This window comes from Myotis daubentonii, chromosome 14 (assembly GCF_963259705.1).
Source record: "Myotis daubentonii chromosome 14, mMyoDau2.1, whole genome shotgun sequence".
NCBI classification, from domain to species: Eukaryota; Metazoa; Chordata; class Mammalia; order Chiroptera; family Vespertilionidae; genus Myotis; species Myotis daubentonii.
Window position 1 is genome coordinate 9,581,235 of NC_081853.1, and position 16,930 is coordinate 9,598,164.

The following is a 16,930-nucleotide window of genomic DNA, read 5'->3' on the forward strand; positions in this document are numbered from 1 at the left end:
CAAACCGGTTTTGGCATTACAGCTGGGTTCTTGCTGCAGCTCAGCTGTGTGGCCATCATCAATTCAACCTGTCTGTGCTTGCTTTTATTTTTTTAAAAAATATATTTTTTATTGATTTCAGAGAGGAAGAGAGAGATAGAAACATCAATGATGAGAGAGAATATTGATCGATTGCCTCCTGCACGCCCCACACTGGGGACCGAGCCTGCAGCCCAGGCATGTGCCCTTAACCGGAATCAGACTCAGGACTCTTAGTTCTCAAGCTGATGCTCTGTCCACTGAGCAAAACCAGCTGGGGCTGTGCTTCCTTTCTCATCTGTAAAGTAGGGATAGAAAAGCACCCATGGGAGACTGGGTGCAGGTGGTCCTTTTAGAAGCACTGCATCACAGCACCTGATGTGCTTTAGCCACATGGGTGTGTGGCTCCGCCTGGCCTGCTTTCCTTCATCCGCTGGAATCCCCAGAGCACAATAAATAACAGGTGCGTGAATGAACAAATACATGAATAAGCGTTTTCTGTAACCATGGCCCAATTATTGTCACTTGGTTATTGGAACAGCTGTATTCATTCTGTTGTATTTTGTCAACAACCTGGATGAATGAGGTTGATCTATACTAGGAAAGAAGAGCTGACTTTGATTTCTGTATGTGTATGTCTGCTTGCACATATCTATGAGTGTGCAAATCTGTGGTGTACGTGTGTGTGTGCAACAGGCTAAAGCATTTGCTGCTTCGGCTTCTGTGACAAGATGCACGGGTTTTTCAAGGAGTCTGACGAAGATGATGGAGGTCGCCGGAGTGGGACAGGGAGAAGAGCAGAGAGAAGAGCTGGGGCACCAAGGGCACGGATTGGAGCCAAACCTGTTTTTAAATTCTAGCTCTGCCCCTTGTAAGCTATGGGACCTTGGGCAGGTGGCAAAACTTCTCTGGACCCCCATTTTCCTATCTGTGAAATGGGAATAGTAGCTGCTACCTTCCGGGGATGTTTTATTCATTGTTACCCGGCAACTGTCCACATGCCTAGTGGATGCTGATGCTCCTCTCGACACCTGGGAAAGCCCAGTGAACAACACACAGTCACCCTAAGTAACAAAACTGAAAATGCTGGGGGGGGGGGGGGAGGCTGACAACACACGAGGAAATAAATTAGCTTTGGCTAGCGGCAAGTGCCATGAAGAAAGTAGGAAAGGACAGTAGGTGAAGGTCACCTTCAGAGGAGGAGTCCCTGGCCTGAGAGCTGAGCGAGGAGAAAGAGCTGGCCGTGTGCAGACCTGTCTGTCCCAGGAAGAGGAGGCACAGCTGCCAAAGCCTCGGGTGGAAGGAGTCAGATGCTGCAGAGAAGGTGGAAGGTAGTCGGGGTGGCTGCGGTGCGGAGCCCATGGCGGCGGGGAGCTGGACTAAGGAGGGTAGAGCTGCTGGATCCCACAGAACAAATTCACGGCCTCGATCTTGACCTTCAGAGCAATGCAGATTTTAACTGAAGTAAAATATACATAACTTAAATTTGCCATCTTAACCACTTTTAAATGTACAGTTCAGTGTCATTAATATATTCACATCGTTGTGCTACCATCATTGCCATTCACCTCCTAAACTTTTTTCATGTTGCAAAACTGGAACTCTGTACCTGTAACTCTCCATTCTCCACCCGCCACCCCCCTGCCTTGAAACCACAATCTGCCTTTTTGTCTCCATGAATTTGATCGTTTTTACAGAGTTAGTCAATACATATTTATTCTGTGCAATGGGGATTCAGCCTTGAACAAAACAAGTGGAATCCCCACCCAGGAATTGCATCCTAGCGGAGGAGAAAGACGCTAAACATGTTAACTAAGAGATAAAGCATGCCAGGCGCTGATACAAGATGCTAGGAGAAAACCAGAAAAATGCAGTAGAAATTAGTGGTAGTGGGTGCTTCTGCCAGAGTGATGGAGAAAGACTGCTTAAAGGGCCAACATTTGAGGTGAGATGTTTCAGGTTGAAAGGTAGGATCGGGGAGAAGTACTCCAGGGATGGAAATCTGCCGGAGCAAAGGGTCTGAGGTGGGAACGAGGCGTGTGGAGACCAACGTGCGGGAACATTGGCGACAAGGGAAAGCAACGCTGCGCTTGCGTTTAAAACAGATTGCGGTGTGCAGCTTGGAAAATGCATGGGAAGGAAACGTATGGTTGTTGAAATGCCCCTGGGTAGGCATTGGCCCAGGCTACCCACGGTGGTGGTTGGGAGTAGAGGGCGGCAGAAGTGTACAGACCCGGGAATACTTAGGAGGGACCATGCTGGAATGAACTGGGTATGAGGCAGTGAGTGGAGAGAGGGAGATTCTGGACTGGAAGGGGAGGTTGTGGCAGAGTCTCAAGGGGGGTAGTGGTTTTGTTACCGGCGAGACCACAAGAACTTGTCCCCTTGAAGGAGAGATTCCAGTCAAGACGCAAAGTGCAGCGAAGCAAGTAGGAATTTGTTGGCCGCAGCAAAAATACACTTAGGACAGAGAACCCAGGAAGGTGCACAGAAGGAGTAACGGGAGAGCCTAGCCTGGGCTGCTCTGGCTCACTGAGAAGTCAGAGCACAGGGGGTCTTGAAGCAAAGGGGTCAAGAGGTTAGCCCCAGCCAAGCTGCTGCTGCTCATTGCTCCCCTGATTGCAAGTCTCCTGGGGTCCCTTAGAGGGAAGAAGCGGGCAGGGAACGGCAGCGTGGGCGTGCTCCCCTGGGGGAGAGTGCGCACTGGGTCCTTCATCCAGAGCATCTCTCTCTCTCTCTCTTGCAGGTGGAAATCTTAGGGGAGGCCCAGGGGAGGGTCCCAACAGAATATTCATCAGCTTCCCAGCTGTGCTCTTTCAGGGCTGTGACCTCCACTGACTGGTCAGCGCCAGGGCAGGGGGTCATCAGTCAGTGCAGCTGGTCCTGAGGCAGCCACAGCGTCACTTGTCTGATTTTGCTGCTTTTCTGGGCCTGGAGCTGAAATATAACTGAGGCCGAAATGTTATCTTTAGGGAGGAAAAGGTCAAGGGTCCAAACCCCACGAGCACTGATATGCTAGGGGAGGACAGGTTACCCTGCGGCGAGGCTCTTGTTTTCCCAGTTTTGGCCCTTGCTCGGCAGCTGGGGCTTTCTGCCCTGGGGAGTTTCTGTACCTGGCCCATCGTCCTTGCTCTGCTCGTGTCTGTCTAACTGCCTGACAGTTAGGTAAGGGAGCTAGAGAGAAAGAAGGGCATCAATTCAAGGGTCTTCTTTTCTTTGCAACCATCCTTCATAGGGTGTGTCTTGGAGTCAGACCCACACCACCATTCCCTGGCCATTTGTAACTGTCCCTCTGGAAAGCCAAAAAGCCAGAGCAGGGCAAAATGTGGTAAAAACACAATCTCCCTTTGTTCTCCACATTACCCTTCTGTTGGACATATCAGAGACGGCATAATCCTGTTTAGGTAACCATAACAACAGCTGACTCCTATGGAGATAGTAATTGATTGAAACCTCTAAGTAAGAGATTGCAAACAGGAATCCCTGCAGGGGCCAGGCAGGTAAATGTGAGAAGCTGTGGGGTGTGGCAGGAAGGGGTAGGAATGTGGTAAACTGCAGAGAGCTGGACCAATCAAATCTTATTGAACTTCAAATTTTTAAGAAGCTTTGTGCATTTAAAAACATGGTCTGGCCCTAGCTGGTTTGGCTCAGTGGATAGAGTGGCGGCCTGCAGACTGAAGGGTTCCGAGGTCCATTCCAGTCAAGGGCACATGCCTGGGTTGCCGGCTTGATCCCCAGTAGGGGGTGTGCAGGAGGCAGCCGATCAATGATTCTCTCTCATCATTGATGTTTCTCTCTCTCTCTCCTTCTCTCTTCCTGTCTGAAATCAATAAAAAAATATTTTTAAAAAGTTAAAATGTGGTCTGCTGGTCATATTTAGCCTGTGAATCACCAATTTTCTGCCTCCAGAGATCTTTTCATATGTTGTCTGCATACAGCCAGCCAGATCTTTTCCAATAGTGGCCCTAAAGCTTTAACTTACAGGTGTTAACTTGCATCCTATTGACCTTTGACTGGTGGTTAGTGTTTGCATCTTATCCTGATCTGGTTGCACACTAATCTCACTTAGCAACTTGTAAACCTTCTGCAAACTTGGCAAGCGGAGAGTCTGGGTCTCATTCCAAGTCTGAAACATCAACACATAGAACCAGGCGGGACAATGTACCTTAGTGACCTGGAGTCTTTTAAATCAAAACCCTTTGAAAATGGGTGAGTCTAGTGCGCTGACCATTTCCTGGTGTCCCCACACAGCCTGGCCACCCCAGAGTCACCAGGCTTCGGGAGGCCTTTGCATGTAGAAGAATGTGAATTGGGGACTTGGCCCCTCGTTCAAGCCCACCTCCTGACTGGAGCTTTTGTCGTTTTGAGAGAAGAAGGTGTCGCTTTACAGATCACTCAGCAAGGACTGTGTCATGAGGAAGTGTATACAGGGCACTTAGAGACAGAGCGTTTCTCTGGAGAAGACTCCCCGCCAAGAGGGTGCCACTCCCCAGAAGTGGGGAAGGCGAGCGCCGCAGGGAGTGCTGCTGAGGAGGCAGGAGGCTTTCCGCTGCAGGATGCCTTTCTTTCACCTGCTTGTGCTGTGGGCTGCTGCCCCAGGTTGGTATCTTTAATTTGGACTCCTACACGCAGCTTTGCGACAGTCCTTTGGTTTGCTTTTCCCTCTTTAGCAACTTCTCAGTGTGGGTCCTGGAAGTTGTCAAGGGCCCTGGGCTGTGCCACACTGGAGAGTCTACGTTTCAGTCCAAATGTCCTCTCAGAGGCACGTGACCTGGGTGCAGGCAGGTGCAAGTTCTTTGGGGGGCATTTTGGGAATATCTACCAGGTCTCAGAGCCAGCATCCCACCTCTGGGAACCTAGACTATGGCAACACATAAGGACAGAAAGATATATGTAGGCTTAGTTGTCATGGCAAAAACTGGAGCAACCTACATGTTCATCAATACAGGATTAAATAAATGGTCCAGACATACTATGGACATTGGAGTCATTAAAAGGAGAAGGCAGACCTGTGTGTTCTGATGTGCAGGTAAAAGGTAATCCAGGGTGTACCGGGAGTGGAGACAGGAGGTCCTAAAATTCTGAACCTAAGAAGATCCCTTAAGAAAGATCTATCTATATATATACGCACACAGAGTGTTCTAGAAGAATATATACAAAATATTTAACAGTGTAGTTTTTTGAGATTGGGAGTGGAATATAGTAGAGCAGCAGAGGTGAGGAGAAATGAGTGGAAGATGTTAAAACTTTTACTTTGTATTGTTTGATTTTTTAAAAATGAGTATATATTACATTAAAGTAAAAAATCAGACCCAAGAATTTAAAATTAATTACCCAAATTTTGAATGCATAACATCAAGACATTGGTTTAAGTGATTTTTTTCCTTACTGCTGCATGAATTGATTTCATAAAAGAACTTAATTAATGAATTTAGCCATTTTATTTAGAACCAGGCACATCTAGAATTGGGTAAAAGCCAAAATGTCACTATTCCTAATAAAAAGTCAAGTAAAATATGGTCAATATTCTAAGAATAAATGATGGTTATCTGAAAACTGAAAAAGCTCTCTAACTTCCAAATACTTTAGTTAGGCATGATTAGATTTGATATTTCTGATAAAAACAAATGGTAATATTTGCAAAAACAACACTGAACTCCTACAGCTGTGCTGCTGAGTATGGTAGCCACATCCAATTGTGATTATTCACTACATGAATGTGGCCAGTTGGAATTGAGTGTAAAATACACACTGGATTTTGAAGATTTTGTATGAATAAAACAATGTAAATTACCTTATTAACATAAACTTATTAGAAACTAGAGGCATGGTGCACGAATTTGTGCACCAGTGGGGTCCCTCAGCCTGGCGTGCGGGATCCAGCCGAATCCAGTTCTCCAACACCCCCCAAGGGGTCCCGAATTGTGAGAGGATGCAGGCCAGGCCAAGGGACCCTGCCAGTGCATGATTGGGGGCGGGGAGATGTGGGTAGTTGGCCAGCCAAGGAGGGACTGTGGGAGGGTTCCAGGGCGTGTCTAGCCCTTCTTGCTTAGTCCTGATTGGCTGGACCCCAGCAGCAAGCTAACCTACCAGTTGGAGCATCTGCCCCCTTGTGGTCAGTGCATGTTATAGTGACTGGTCGATGGGTTGACTATCTGCCCCCTGGTGGTCAGTGCACATCATAGTGAGAGGTTGAGCAGCCTTAGCATATCATTAGCATATTACGTTTGATTGGTTGAACAGATGACCAGACGACCAGACACTTAGCATATTAGGCTTTTATTATATAGGATGTTGATCACATGTTGAAATGATAATATTTTGAATGCATTTGGTTAAATAAAATATAACATTCAAACTAAATTCACTTAAAAAACTTTGGAAATGTGGTTACCAGAAACTTTTAAATTAAATTACATATTGGACAGGGTTGTTCTATAGTCCTAGATAACCTTTAAGCAGAATTTTCTGAAGTTATGGAATACTCTACTTGAATCCACTGCTCCAGTTTTGTGTGTGTACCCGTCTCGTTGAAATGGAAACATCAGGTGAATTGATACCATCAACTCAGTGGGTGGGACATTTAGTAAAGTAAGGATATAATGACATCTAAGGAAGATTATATTTCAATTTAACTTGTTCTAATTTGCTTTTTTCATGGGTGAAGATTTTTATGTTAAACCTGAGGTCACAAACTAGAGACTCTCGATGCATTGAGGACAACAGGTGTTTTGAATAGCAAAATATTTCACCAAAACATCTCCATTTTAGGATCCTCACAAAAAATAACTCAGATCACATTCCCATGTGGGCAAGTAGCAGCTGCCTCCATTAGGTAGGAACAAACTTTTGGTTTCACCACAGTCCCCACTAACCCCTGATGTCCTGCACACAGTTACTGGGCATTATTTTACTATCTCCATTAAAGGGACAACTAGTTTTTTTTCAAATCTCCTTTTGTCCTTGGATATAAAGGGGTAGCCTCTGGATCTCCATTCTCTTATAGGCCTACCATCATTTTGATCCTTTTTATTTATTTATTTTTAATTATATTTTATTGGCTTCAGAGAGGAAGGGAGAGGGAGAGAAACATCAGTGATGAAAGAGAATCATTGATCAGCTGCCTCATGTATGCCCCACATTGGGATCAAGCCTGCAACCTGGGCATGTGCCCCAACCAAGAATCGACCCCTGAACCACACCAGCCAGGCTTGATTCTTTTTATTTTGGCTTATTAATTTAATTTCAGAGAGTAGGGAGTTTATTATGGAACTATTCTGACAGTAGATGCATAATAAAATGTCAACTTTACTTATTTAGATAACAGTTTAATGGATGAGTTAATATGCTCAGAAAATTATTGTTCTCTTTCCTAGAGATTATTATACATTCAGGTATTGAGCTGTTTTTCAGTGGAAAACTAAGTATTCCTAAAATTTCAGCACATAAATATAATTGAGGAAAATCCCAAATCAATTTATTCTTTTTAAAAACATATTTTTTTTAATTGATTTCAGAGAAGAAGGGAGAGGGAGAGAGAGATAGAAACAACAATGATGAGAGAGAATCATTAATTGGCTGCCTCCTGCACGCCTCACACTGGGGATCAAGCTGCTAACCTGGGCATGTGCCCTGACCAGGAATCGAACCATGACCTCGTGGTTCATGGGTCAACACTCAACCACGGAGCCACGCCAGCCAGGCCAATTTATTCTTTAATGCAATGGCGACAAGGTATCATCAGATGCAGAAGTCACTCTTGACATGACTCAACCTATAAAACCAAATAGAAAACCTGAACCAGTGAAATGGCAAGAAAGTTGCAACTTTTCATGTACAGATAGTGTCACAAAATAAGGTCTTGAGGGATAGGTCAATAGTATGTACTAGTGATTGATGTACTTCAGTCAGTAAAATGAATAATTTCATTCATTTATTTTTTCACTTATTCATTAAATAAATATTTATTAAGTGCCTACTCTGGCCAGACACGGTTCTTGGTCCTGCGATATAGCAGGGACCTCACACATGGAAGTCCTCAATTTCAGGAAGCTTGTATTTGAGGTGGGAGGAAGGAAGCAAAAAATACACAAATAAGTAAATAAAATAAAAATAAGCAAATAATATATGACATTTTATAATTTTCACCTGCAAGAGCAGGAGATGTTGTTATTTTATATAAGGACGGCCTGGGAAGACTCTGACACGGGGACAGTACATACAACAGAGTCCTAAAGGAAGTGTGTAAAAGAGAAGTGGGCATCCAGGGGAGATGGATTTTGGACAGGGAGAATGTAAGGGCAAAGGTCCCGAGGCAAGACCTGCTGCACGTGTTTAAGGAACAGAAACGTGTGCGTGTCTGGAGCAGAGGACGTGAGGGCAAGAGGGTAGAGTATGAGGCCAAATAAAGGAAGGACGGCTTCGTCGGTCACGTGGGGCCTGGAGGCCAGCCTATGAACTTGGCTTTCACTCTGTGTGAGATGAAAAGCTGCTAAAGGAGTTTGAGAAAAAGAGTGCTGTTACCTGACTTCAGTTTTAGCGCATTGTGGGTAGCTCAATCATGTAAAAGATGCTTATTTATATCATCTGCACGAGCCCTGTATTAGTTTTCTTTTGCTGCTGTAACAAATTACCACACAGTTGGTGGTGACTTACGTCAACATAAATGTCTGAACTTCAGTTCTGCAGTTAGAAGTCTGACACGGGTCTCACTGGCTAAAATCAAGGTACTGGCATATCTGCGTTTTCTCCTCGAGTCTCTAGGCCATGCCCATTTCCTTGCCTTTTCCGGCATCCAGTGGCCACATACATTCCTCAGTTAGTCACACCTTCCTTCATGTTAAAAGCCAGATTCCTCAGTTAGTCACACCTTCCTTCATGTTAAAAACCAGAGTCCTCAGTTAATCACACCTTCCTTCGTGTTAAAAACCAGACAGTTTGCATCTTTCCGATCATTCTTCACATCTCCTTCTGACTCTCTTTTCTGCTTCCTCTTCACTTTTAAGGACCCTATGGTTACATTGGGGTCACCCAGATCATTCAGGATAATCTCCCATCTCAAGATCATCACATCTGCAAGGTCCCTTTTGCCAAGTAACGTAACATACTCAGAGGTTCTGGGGATTAGGAAGTGGACAACTTTGCGTGGGGCCATTATTCTTACATACTTTGCTAAATAACCCCCCCCCCCCCCCCCGCAGCACACACATATTTACCCCCAACAGAACGCACATCTGAGCTGTGGAGGAAAAATCCTGAATAGGACTTGGAAGTGCGGTTCCAGAGGGAAATCAATGAGCAGAAATTAAATTTTCCACTTACAAATTTCATGGCTCAGAAATTTTCAGATCATTTCCTAAAGAGAAAGGATGTATTGTGACCTTAAGCACATGTGTAGAAGCAGAAGAGAATTTGTTGAATCAGGAAAGAGGATGATGAAAATACTTATAACTGGAGAGAGGCTTGCAACCATCTTTAAAAGAGATTCATGAAATAACTCAGAGGATCTTTGGATGGAGAAAAAAAGAAAAAAAGAAAGACGCATTAATTCTCCAGCACTTCAGGGCTAGAGGACACCATCAGGCAGAAAGGTGGCGGTGTCAGCAGGTGGAAGCTGTGTGCCCTGGAATGATAAATGAAGGGAGGTGGGCGGGGCGCTGACAGTGTGGGCCGCGTCCTTCCTCCTCCTGGATGCATCACACCTCCTATGAGGCTGGGAGTGTCTGGGGTGGGAGAGAAGCAGCAAGCATGAAGCCCTTATTCATCAATGTGGAAGAGCATATGTATATACTCTTACTGTGAATGCCTCTATTATTTATTTTTTTGGGGGGGGAGGTAAAAAATTCTATGTAATTTTAATAATTTTTTTTCCAAACTAAAGGAAATATACATTTTAATAGAAGTCACTTATCAAGTATAACAGAGAGATCTGCTTCTTCTTACAAGGCCACAGTCCTATCAGTTATGGGCCCCACCCCTATAACCTCATCTAACCTTAATTACTGTACCTCCTAAAGACTGTCTCCAGCTACAGTCACATTGGAGGTTAGAGTTTCAATATAAGAACTTTGGGGGGGACACAATTCAGCCCATAGCATTCTGCCCGAATTCAAGGGCCTTGATTCAAACGTAATCTCATTCAGAATCACGCTCACAGGCATGTCCACAAGAATGGCCACATGTCTGGGCACCTTGTGGTCCAGTCAGACGGACACATAGAATTAACGCTCACAGTGTCTGACCATGGAGTCTGTGTGTCCTGCCAGCATCTGTGAAGCTGGGTGGGCTTACCTGTTAGCTGGAGATTAGGGTAAGGCCTCAGATACTTCACAGTTTTTATTGATCCTACTACTGGTAAGCCTCCTCTGCTGATTTTATGACTTGTAATAAAAAAGGAACTGTAAGTATTTATTGTACGTCTTCTTTGTGGTTTTAAAATATGAAAGAGGTCGGGAAGCATTGCAAAAACCCCTATAAAAGTAACATTTTATTTTTCCTTGAAGATGTTCTAGCTTTTCCAGATTTTGTCATCGAAAATGGCAGCCCTGTTCTGGAGAATGTCTCTGAACATACACGGGTTGCCATAATCACTGTGTCTGTCTCACCTCCCGCTTCTCTGATTGGAGATCCTGTTATCATTAATGCTGACCCTGTAGTCCATCCATTCGTGCTGTCTCGTCGATCCACACATCAGTGGGAAGTAAGTATCGAGGCAAACAGTATCATCACTTGGTACCACAAGGGTTCTAAAATGAAACTGCCCTCCTTGCCCTTCTTACCTTCTACTCATATTGTTTAGCTCCCCCTCATGGGGACCCAGGATGTTCCAGACCCTCTAAAAATTCTTGAGGATATCAAGATGCATTTATGTTACAGAGATCTATTGAGGACCTCCTCGGACACAGGGCAAGGCCCTGGGGCTCTCTTGGTGGAACTCCGTCCTCACCCTCATGGCGTTTACTGGTTCACAGGGAGCTCTACTAATAAATGGAACACTCACACAAGTATAAAAGTGTGAGTGTGATAAGAGCCGTGAAAGACAGGCCTGTAGGTCTGTGAATGCACCTAAGGGGGACATTGGACCTATCAGACTTTCCTAAGGAAGAGCTACATGATAAGCACTCTTCAGAATGAATAGGAATTAAATAGATGAAGAGAGAGACAGAGAGAACTCCAGGTCGAGCATGTGCAAAGGCCCTGTGGCAAGGAGTGTCGTGAGGTGATGAGACCAAGAGGAGGCCAAAGTGGCTGGAGCTGATGGGGAAGTGTGGTGAGAGATTAGGCCAGCCGTGGGCAAACTACGGCCCGCGGGCTGGATCCGGCCCGTTTGAAATGAATAAAACTAAAAAAAAAAAAAAAAAAAAAAGACCGTACCCTTTTATGTAATGATGTTTACTTTGAATTTATATTAGTTCACACAAACACTCCATCCATGCTTTTGTTCCGGCCCTCCGGTCCAGTTTAAGAACCCATTGTGGCCCTCGAGGCAAAAAGTTTGCCCACCCCTGGATTAGGCTGTGAAGGAGTTGGGAGGCAGAGCCCGCAGGGCTGTAAGCCTTGTTAGGAAGTTCTGTTTACCATCCGGTATAATAAAGCTAATCCCCCCCCCCCCCCGCCCCGAGGTAAAGTTCAGGCAGGCTTACTGCTCATTTGAGAAGATTTGGGTTTCCTAAGCTCAGGGTTCCTCAAATATGATGCGAGCCTGCTGCAGGCGCAGCATCCACCCGGACCCTCTGCATCCTGCCATGGGACCCGGGAGCAAGGGGACCAGATGAGCGTGTAGCTCATGCTGCTTGCCGTGCTCTGAGCAATGAAGTCCTTAGGAGCGAAGAGTCTTACGTAGGGGATCAGAACTGGCTCCTGGTTTTAAGAGATTCAGAAACTGGTAGGGAGAACAGATGCCTAAGTGACCAATCGTGGTGCATCACGAGACGCAGTATGAAAGCGGTTAAGAGCCAGGGACTCTGGAGTCAGACTACCTGGGTTCAGATCCTGTTTTGTATTTATCGCTTTGGGCAAATGACCTACCCTCTCTGTTCCGGTCACGTGTCCATGCCATGGGGTGGAGATACACATAATGATCTGAGGGGGGGCATTGCAAAGTCACACGGGAAAGGACATGTTATAGGAAAGGCTAAAGGATTGGGGACATGCAATCTGCCACCACATCTAAGAGCCACTGGGGAGTTTTGTGGAAAAAAAGAGACGATTTGCTTACATGTTGTGGGGCCCACGCGGGCTGCTGTGGGGGGCAGAACCTGCCTTGTAGGAGGTTGCTGAGTGCCCTGGCCAAACCTTGGGATGGTCAGATTTTAAATTTGCTTCCGACTTCAGTGAAGCACAAAATGCTGTGCATGCACTTATCAGATTTTAAAATGAGTCTAAACAGCAAAATGTCAGCAAAGAGCGTTCAATAGTTAAGCGTATTGATTTTTCTTTAGTTTAGCTTTGTCTTTTTCCTGTAAGGTAGTAAATCCTAGCTGTTCTCAGCACAGGTTTTAGGGGCTGACAAGCCCAGCGTTACACCACAACTCCTCCAACTAGCAGCAACGTGACCTTGGGTAAGTTACTTGACTTTTCTGCGCTTTGGTGTTCTTTGTTTTTGTTTTTCTGTACAAAGAGATTAATAATAACAAGACTTCACTCAGGGCTTGCTAGGTAGGTCCTGTCAGATAATGCGTGCCAAGCGCCACCTCAGTGCTTGGCCCATAAAAAGGAATGAACACAGAGCAGCAGTTACCTAATACATATACTTATACCTCAATATTCGGCACTATTGTCAAACTACAGACAATAAAGCTATAAGAAAGTCACATTGTAATAACTGTGTCATAGACCGGCTCTAGAGAGCTTTAGAAACAGTTCAATTATGAAAGTTTTCTATCATGGAAAAAATCTGCAGATAAAGGCAGAACGCAATGAGCGGATATTTGTCTCCACAGCATTCCAGTGTTAAAGGGCATACTCTGTTCTATTTGAGGTTTAGCATATTATTATCCTTTCTTGAACTTCTTTCCTCGCAGGATATAGGCTTATTCAGTTTGCAAAAAGCTGAGCTTAGGAGGGGCTACTGGGAAGGCTGTAAAAAAAAAAAAATTGCCAGAGCCAAGCTAATCTGCTGGAGAAACAACAGCAGAGCTCGCAGTGAGCTGATTACATAGATAAATCAAAATCTCATGGAGATGAGCCAAGGTGTGCTCCGGTTATGTAATCACCAAATTGCTACCTGTCACTGAGCAGCATAAATGGCGGGCACTGGCGGGACAGAAGAGGAATTCAAGGTACCCTGCATGCGAGCACTTTTCCTGGATGGGGGTAACCACCCAGAGGGGCACTTCAACCACCTTCCTGCCTTCTTCCACTGCCAAGTGTAAAGAATAAGCATTTGTGTTTTTAAAAATTCAGTAAGCATTTGTTGAAAAGCTTGGTATTGTATAAAGTGCCAGGGAGCAAGGAGGACAGGTGCTGCCCCCAGGGGCACCCAGGGCAAAGGGGACCCCAGCAGGAGGGTCTGCCCTAGGCTCCTGGGGCAAGAAAGTCCTTTATCACAGCTCGAAATCCCATACATCTTCAAATCAGGCTATAGTATTAAATTAACTCATCAAAGCATCAGGGTGTGATGAGAAGAAAAATGACTTTAGAGTCAGGGAGACCTGGCTTTAAATGTCAGCTCTGTCACGTGTGAGCTGTATGACTCGGGCTTCTAACTTCTGAGCCTCTGTGTTCTCACTGACGGTATCATGACGATGAGAATAGCCTTTGCTCTGTGAACCAAAGAGATAAAGTGTCCATTCTGCGTTAAGTGTCCAGGGGAGGAGAGCTGCCCAATATGCATGCATGACTGACTTCTCATGGCTGTGGGAGGGTAGCACTCAGGTGTTACTACCAGTCATAGTGCAAAGGTCCTGGGGCAGGAGTGAGGGCCAGGCCTTCCTCTTCCTACAGCATGACTTTGCCAGCTGTATTATATAATCTATAATCTGTGAAATGGTGGTAATAATAGTATCTCCCTCATAACCTTTTTTCCATGTTTAAATGAGGTGAAGAACTGAGAGCAATGCCTGGCTCTGTTTTCATCCATTTCAGGTGCAAGGCAGTTTAGGCTTATGATTAAGAGCATGAGCTTCAAGTCAGGTGGAGTCAGAGCTATTGCATTTTCTGTGAAAAGCTGGACCAGCTGCTTAACCTGTTCACCCTTAGTTTCTGCATCTGCATAATACACCCAATAATATCCTTTTTGCAATTAAAAAGGAGAGAATGACATGTTTGTTAAGTGCTTAAGATAATTTCTGATAATTGAGAGTTGGGAGAGGGACTCAATAAACTCTGTCGTTAAGAAGAGTAACATGGAAAGGTGGGAATTCTCTGTTCATGGAGGTTTTCGATAAATCAGATCATGTTGCTTCCACATTTTAAACACAAGATTTTTATCTCTTTTTAACAAATGCTGAATCAAATTGGGGATTATAGATGTAGAATATTCTGTCTACACCCTCGTGAAGCGGTCATTGGCTCCATTACCCTGCACTCCTTTGTCTAATGTAGTTACTCACCACTGGAGTACCGAAGCTGGACTTCGAGACGGTGACCCTCTACACCTTGATAATCTATGCCAAAGACAGCCACGGGGCGGCGGCATCCCAGGCCATTCTAATCCAGATTGCGGATGTGAACGAGCCGCCCATCTTCAGGGGAGCCCTTGCTCAGAGAGACCAAGGTACAGAGCTCTCCTCTTGGGGGAAGAAGGGGCCACTGGGGCCATGGCGTGGCTGCTGTCCTGGGTCCTTTGTGCTCTCGTAGGGTGATGGCTATAGGAGAGATAAGGAGAATGATGCTAACAAAACAAATGCTAAAGGGCTGGCACCTACCAGGTGCTAACTGTGGGGCAGGTGCTGTCCTGAGAGTGAGGGCCTCAGGCGGGTTAGTTCATGAAATTCTCATAGCTCTGGAGGTGGGTGCTGTTCATATTCGTATTGTATAGATGAGGTCACAGACTCAGAGAAGAAAAATAACTTGCTCAGCGTTAAAAACTTTATTTTTCTGCCCTCGCTGGTGTGGCTCAGTGGATAGAGCGTCGGCCTGCAGACTGAAGGGTCCCAGCTTCAATTCCAGTCAAGGGCACATACCCGGGGTGTGGGCTCGGTCCGCAGTAGAGGGCGTGCAGGAGGCGGCCAATCAATGATTCTCTCTCATCATTGATGTTTCTATCTCTCTCTCTCCCTCTCCCATCCTCTCTGAAATCAATCAAAAAATATTGTTTAAAAACCTTTATTTTTCTGTTTGATTATTATGTACGCTAGTTACTCTTTTATAGGTGTGATTATTTAATTAACAGTGTGTCTGTATCATTAAGTTAGAAGCTTCTCGCTCGCTCTCCATTTGATTTTCGCCTCATGGGAATCTTTCTCTCACCCTTGTCTCTGTCTTTCTCTTCTCTGACTTCCTATGTAGTCAAGTGTTTAACACCTGCATGTGGGCGAGTCATGATCTCTATTCAAAACAACCACTTGAGGTTTAGGTGTTGGGGTGGCCACACACCGGAGAGAGCGATGGGTCCTGCCTGAGCCTCAGTTCCTCATTAGGCACACAGACAGGTATTAGTCCCTACTCCATGCAGCTCACCCGAGACAATGTGTTACCCTGCCCACCATGGGCATGCAGAAGGTGCTGAGTAAATGTTAGCCTTCTTCCATCCCTTTCCCTAGCAGATGAGAAACTCCTCAAGGACACATTCAAGGGGAAATTGTGTTCTTTTGCCTTCTGAAACAGTGAGCCTCATGCCAGGTTGGCTGTGGTCCAAACAGGCTGTGGACTCCTTTGATATCCACAAATCGTGCCACCTGGCAGAATGATGAGGCAGCTTCTGCCGGGGTGGGTTATCCCCTCAGGCACTGAGGGCACCGGTGCCCCAGTGTCCCTGACCCCGGGAGAGTGGTTTGACCAGTAAATGGGCAAGTTTGTGGTTGCCACAGTTTTAAAAATGGATAGAAAGAGGGAAAACTTGAGGAAAAGACAGGCATTAATAAAATCATCAGACAATATTAATATACTAGAGGCCCTGTGCACGAAATTCGTGCATGGGTAGGGTCCCTAGGCCTGGCCAGTGATCAGGGCCAGCCGGGGCCTTCCTTCCAGCTGCTGGCTGCCGGCCTCAGGGCCTTTCTTTGCTCTGCACCACCCCCTGGTGGTCAGTGCACGTCATAGTGAGCGATCAAACTCCCCAGTCGAACTCGCGAGGGGACAATTTGCACATTAGCCTTTTATATTTATAGATAACTTGGGTGACTTTAAGTGAGTTACTCAATCTTTCTAAACTCAGTAAAATGGAAATAATAACGTACCAATGATGTCAATCGCTCAGCAATCAGAAAACGTTCAATATGGTTACTGTTTAAATTTATAAATCTCTTTGCTCTCTACCTGACACACGGTAGATACATGACAAATGGTGTCTATTTTTATTATATGGCTATGATTATCATGGCTAATGGGAATCACCCTGTGAAAACGTCTGTGCTGAGCGAGCACAGTGCCTTCAGTCTTACCTTAAATCCAGGAGTGGATGAGGGGCTTTGGGGCTTATAACATCTATCACCCATTTTCTGGCAGTTACTGAGATTTATATCCTGGAAGACACCGCCCCGGGCACAGTCATTTACAGAGCAGCGGCCGCGGATCCAGAGCATGCTGTTTTGGAGGTAATTTATGGCTTGGGGCAGAGAATATCAGCGCCTGGTGGTTTTCTGTGCGGCTGCATTCACATATAAAACCACAGGGATACTCAGTGCGTTATACCACAGTTCAGGGCCCAAACATGCCTTTCACCTCAAACATCAGGACATTTTAGGTGAAATGATTGAGGGATGGGCTGTCTGGGTAATTGCTTCCCTTCTAGCGCATTCCATCTGTGCAG

General features: G+C 45.5%; 2 protein-coding genes across 2 annotated transcripts in view; one reads left to right on the forward strand and one right to left on the reverse strand.

Annotated features, from left to right (window-relative positions):
• Nucleotides 1-16,930, reverse strand: part of SYNPR (synaptoporin) — a 564,283-nt gene that overhangs the window by 127,245 nt on the left and 420,108 nt on the right. The gene's annotated exons all lie outside the window — the stretch shown is intronic.
• LOC132215115 (cadherin-related family member 3-like) overlaps nt 4,419-16,930 on the forward strand; it is an 80,129-nt gene continuing 67,617 nt past the window's right edge. Inside the window, exons 1-4 of the mRNA XM_059662893.1 lie at nt 4,419-4,617; nt 10,521-10,717; nt 14,563-14,734; nt 16,627-16,715. Of these exons, the coding sequence (XP_059518876.1) occupies nt 4,575-4,617; nt 10,521-10,717; nt 14,563-14,734; nt 16,627-16,715 (501 nt within the window). The 5' untranslated portion in view covers nt 4,419-4,574. The remainder of the gene's footprint in view (nt 4,618-10,520; nt 10,718-14,562; nt 14,735-16,626; nt 16,716-16,930) is intronic.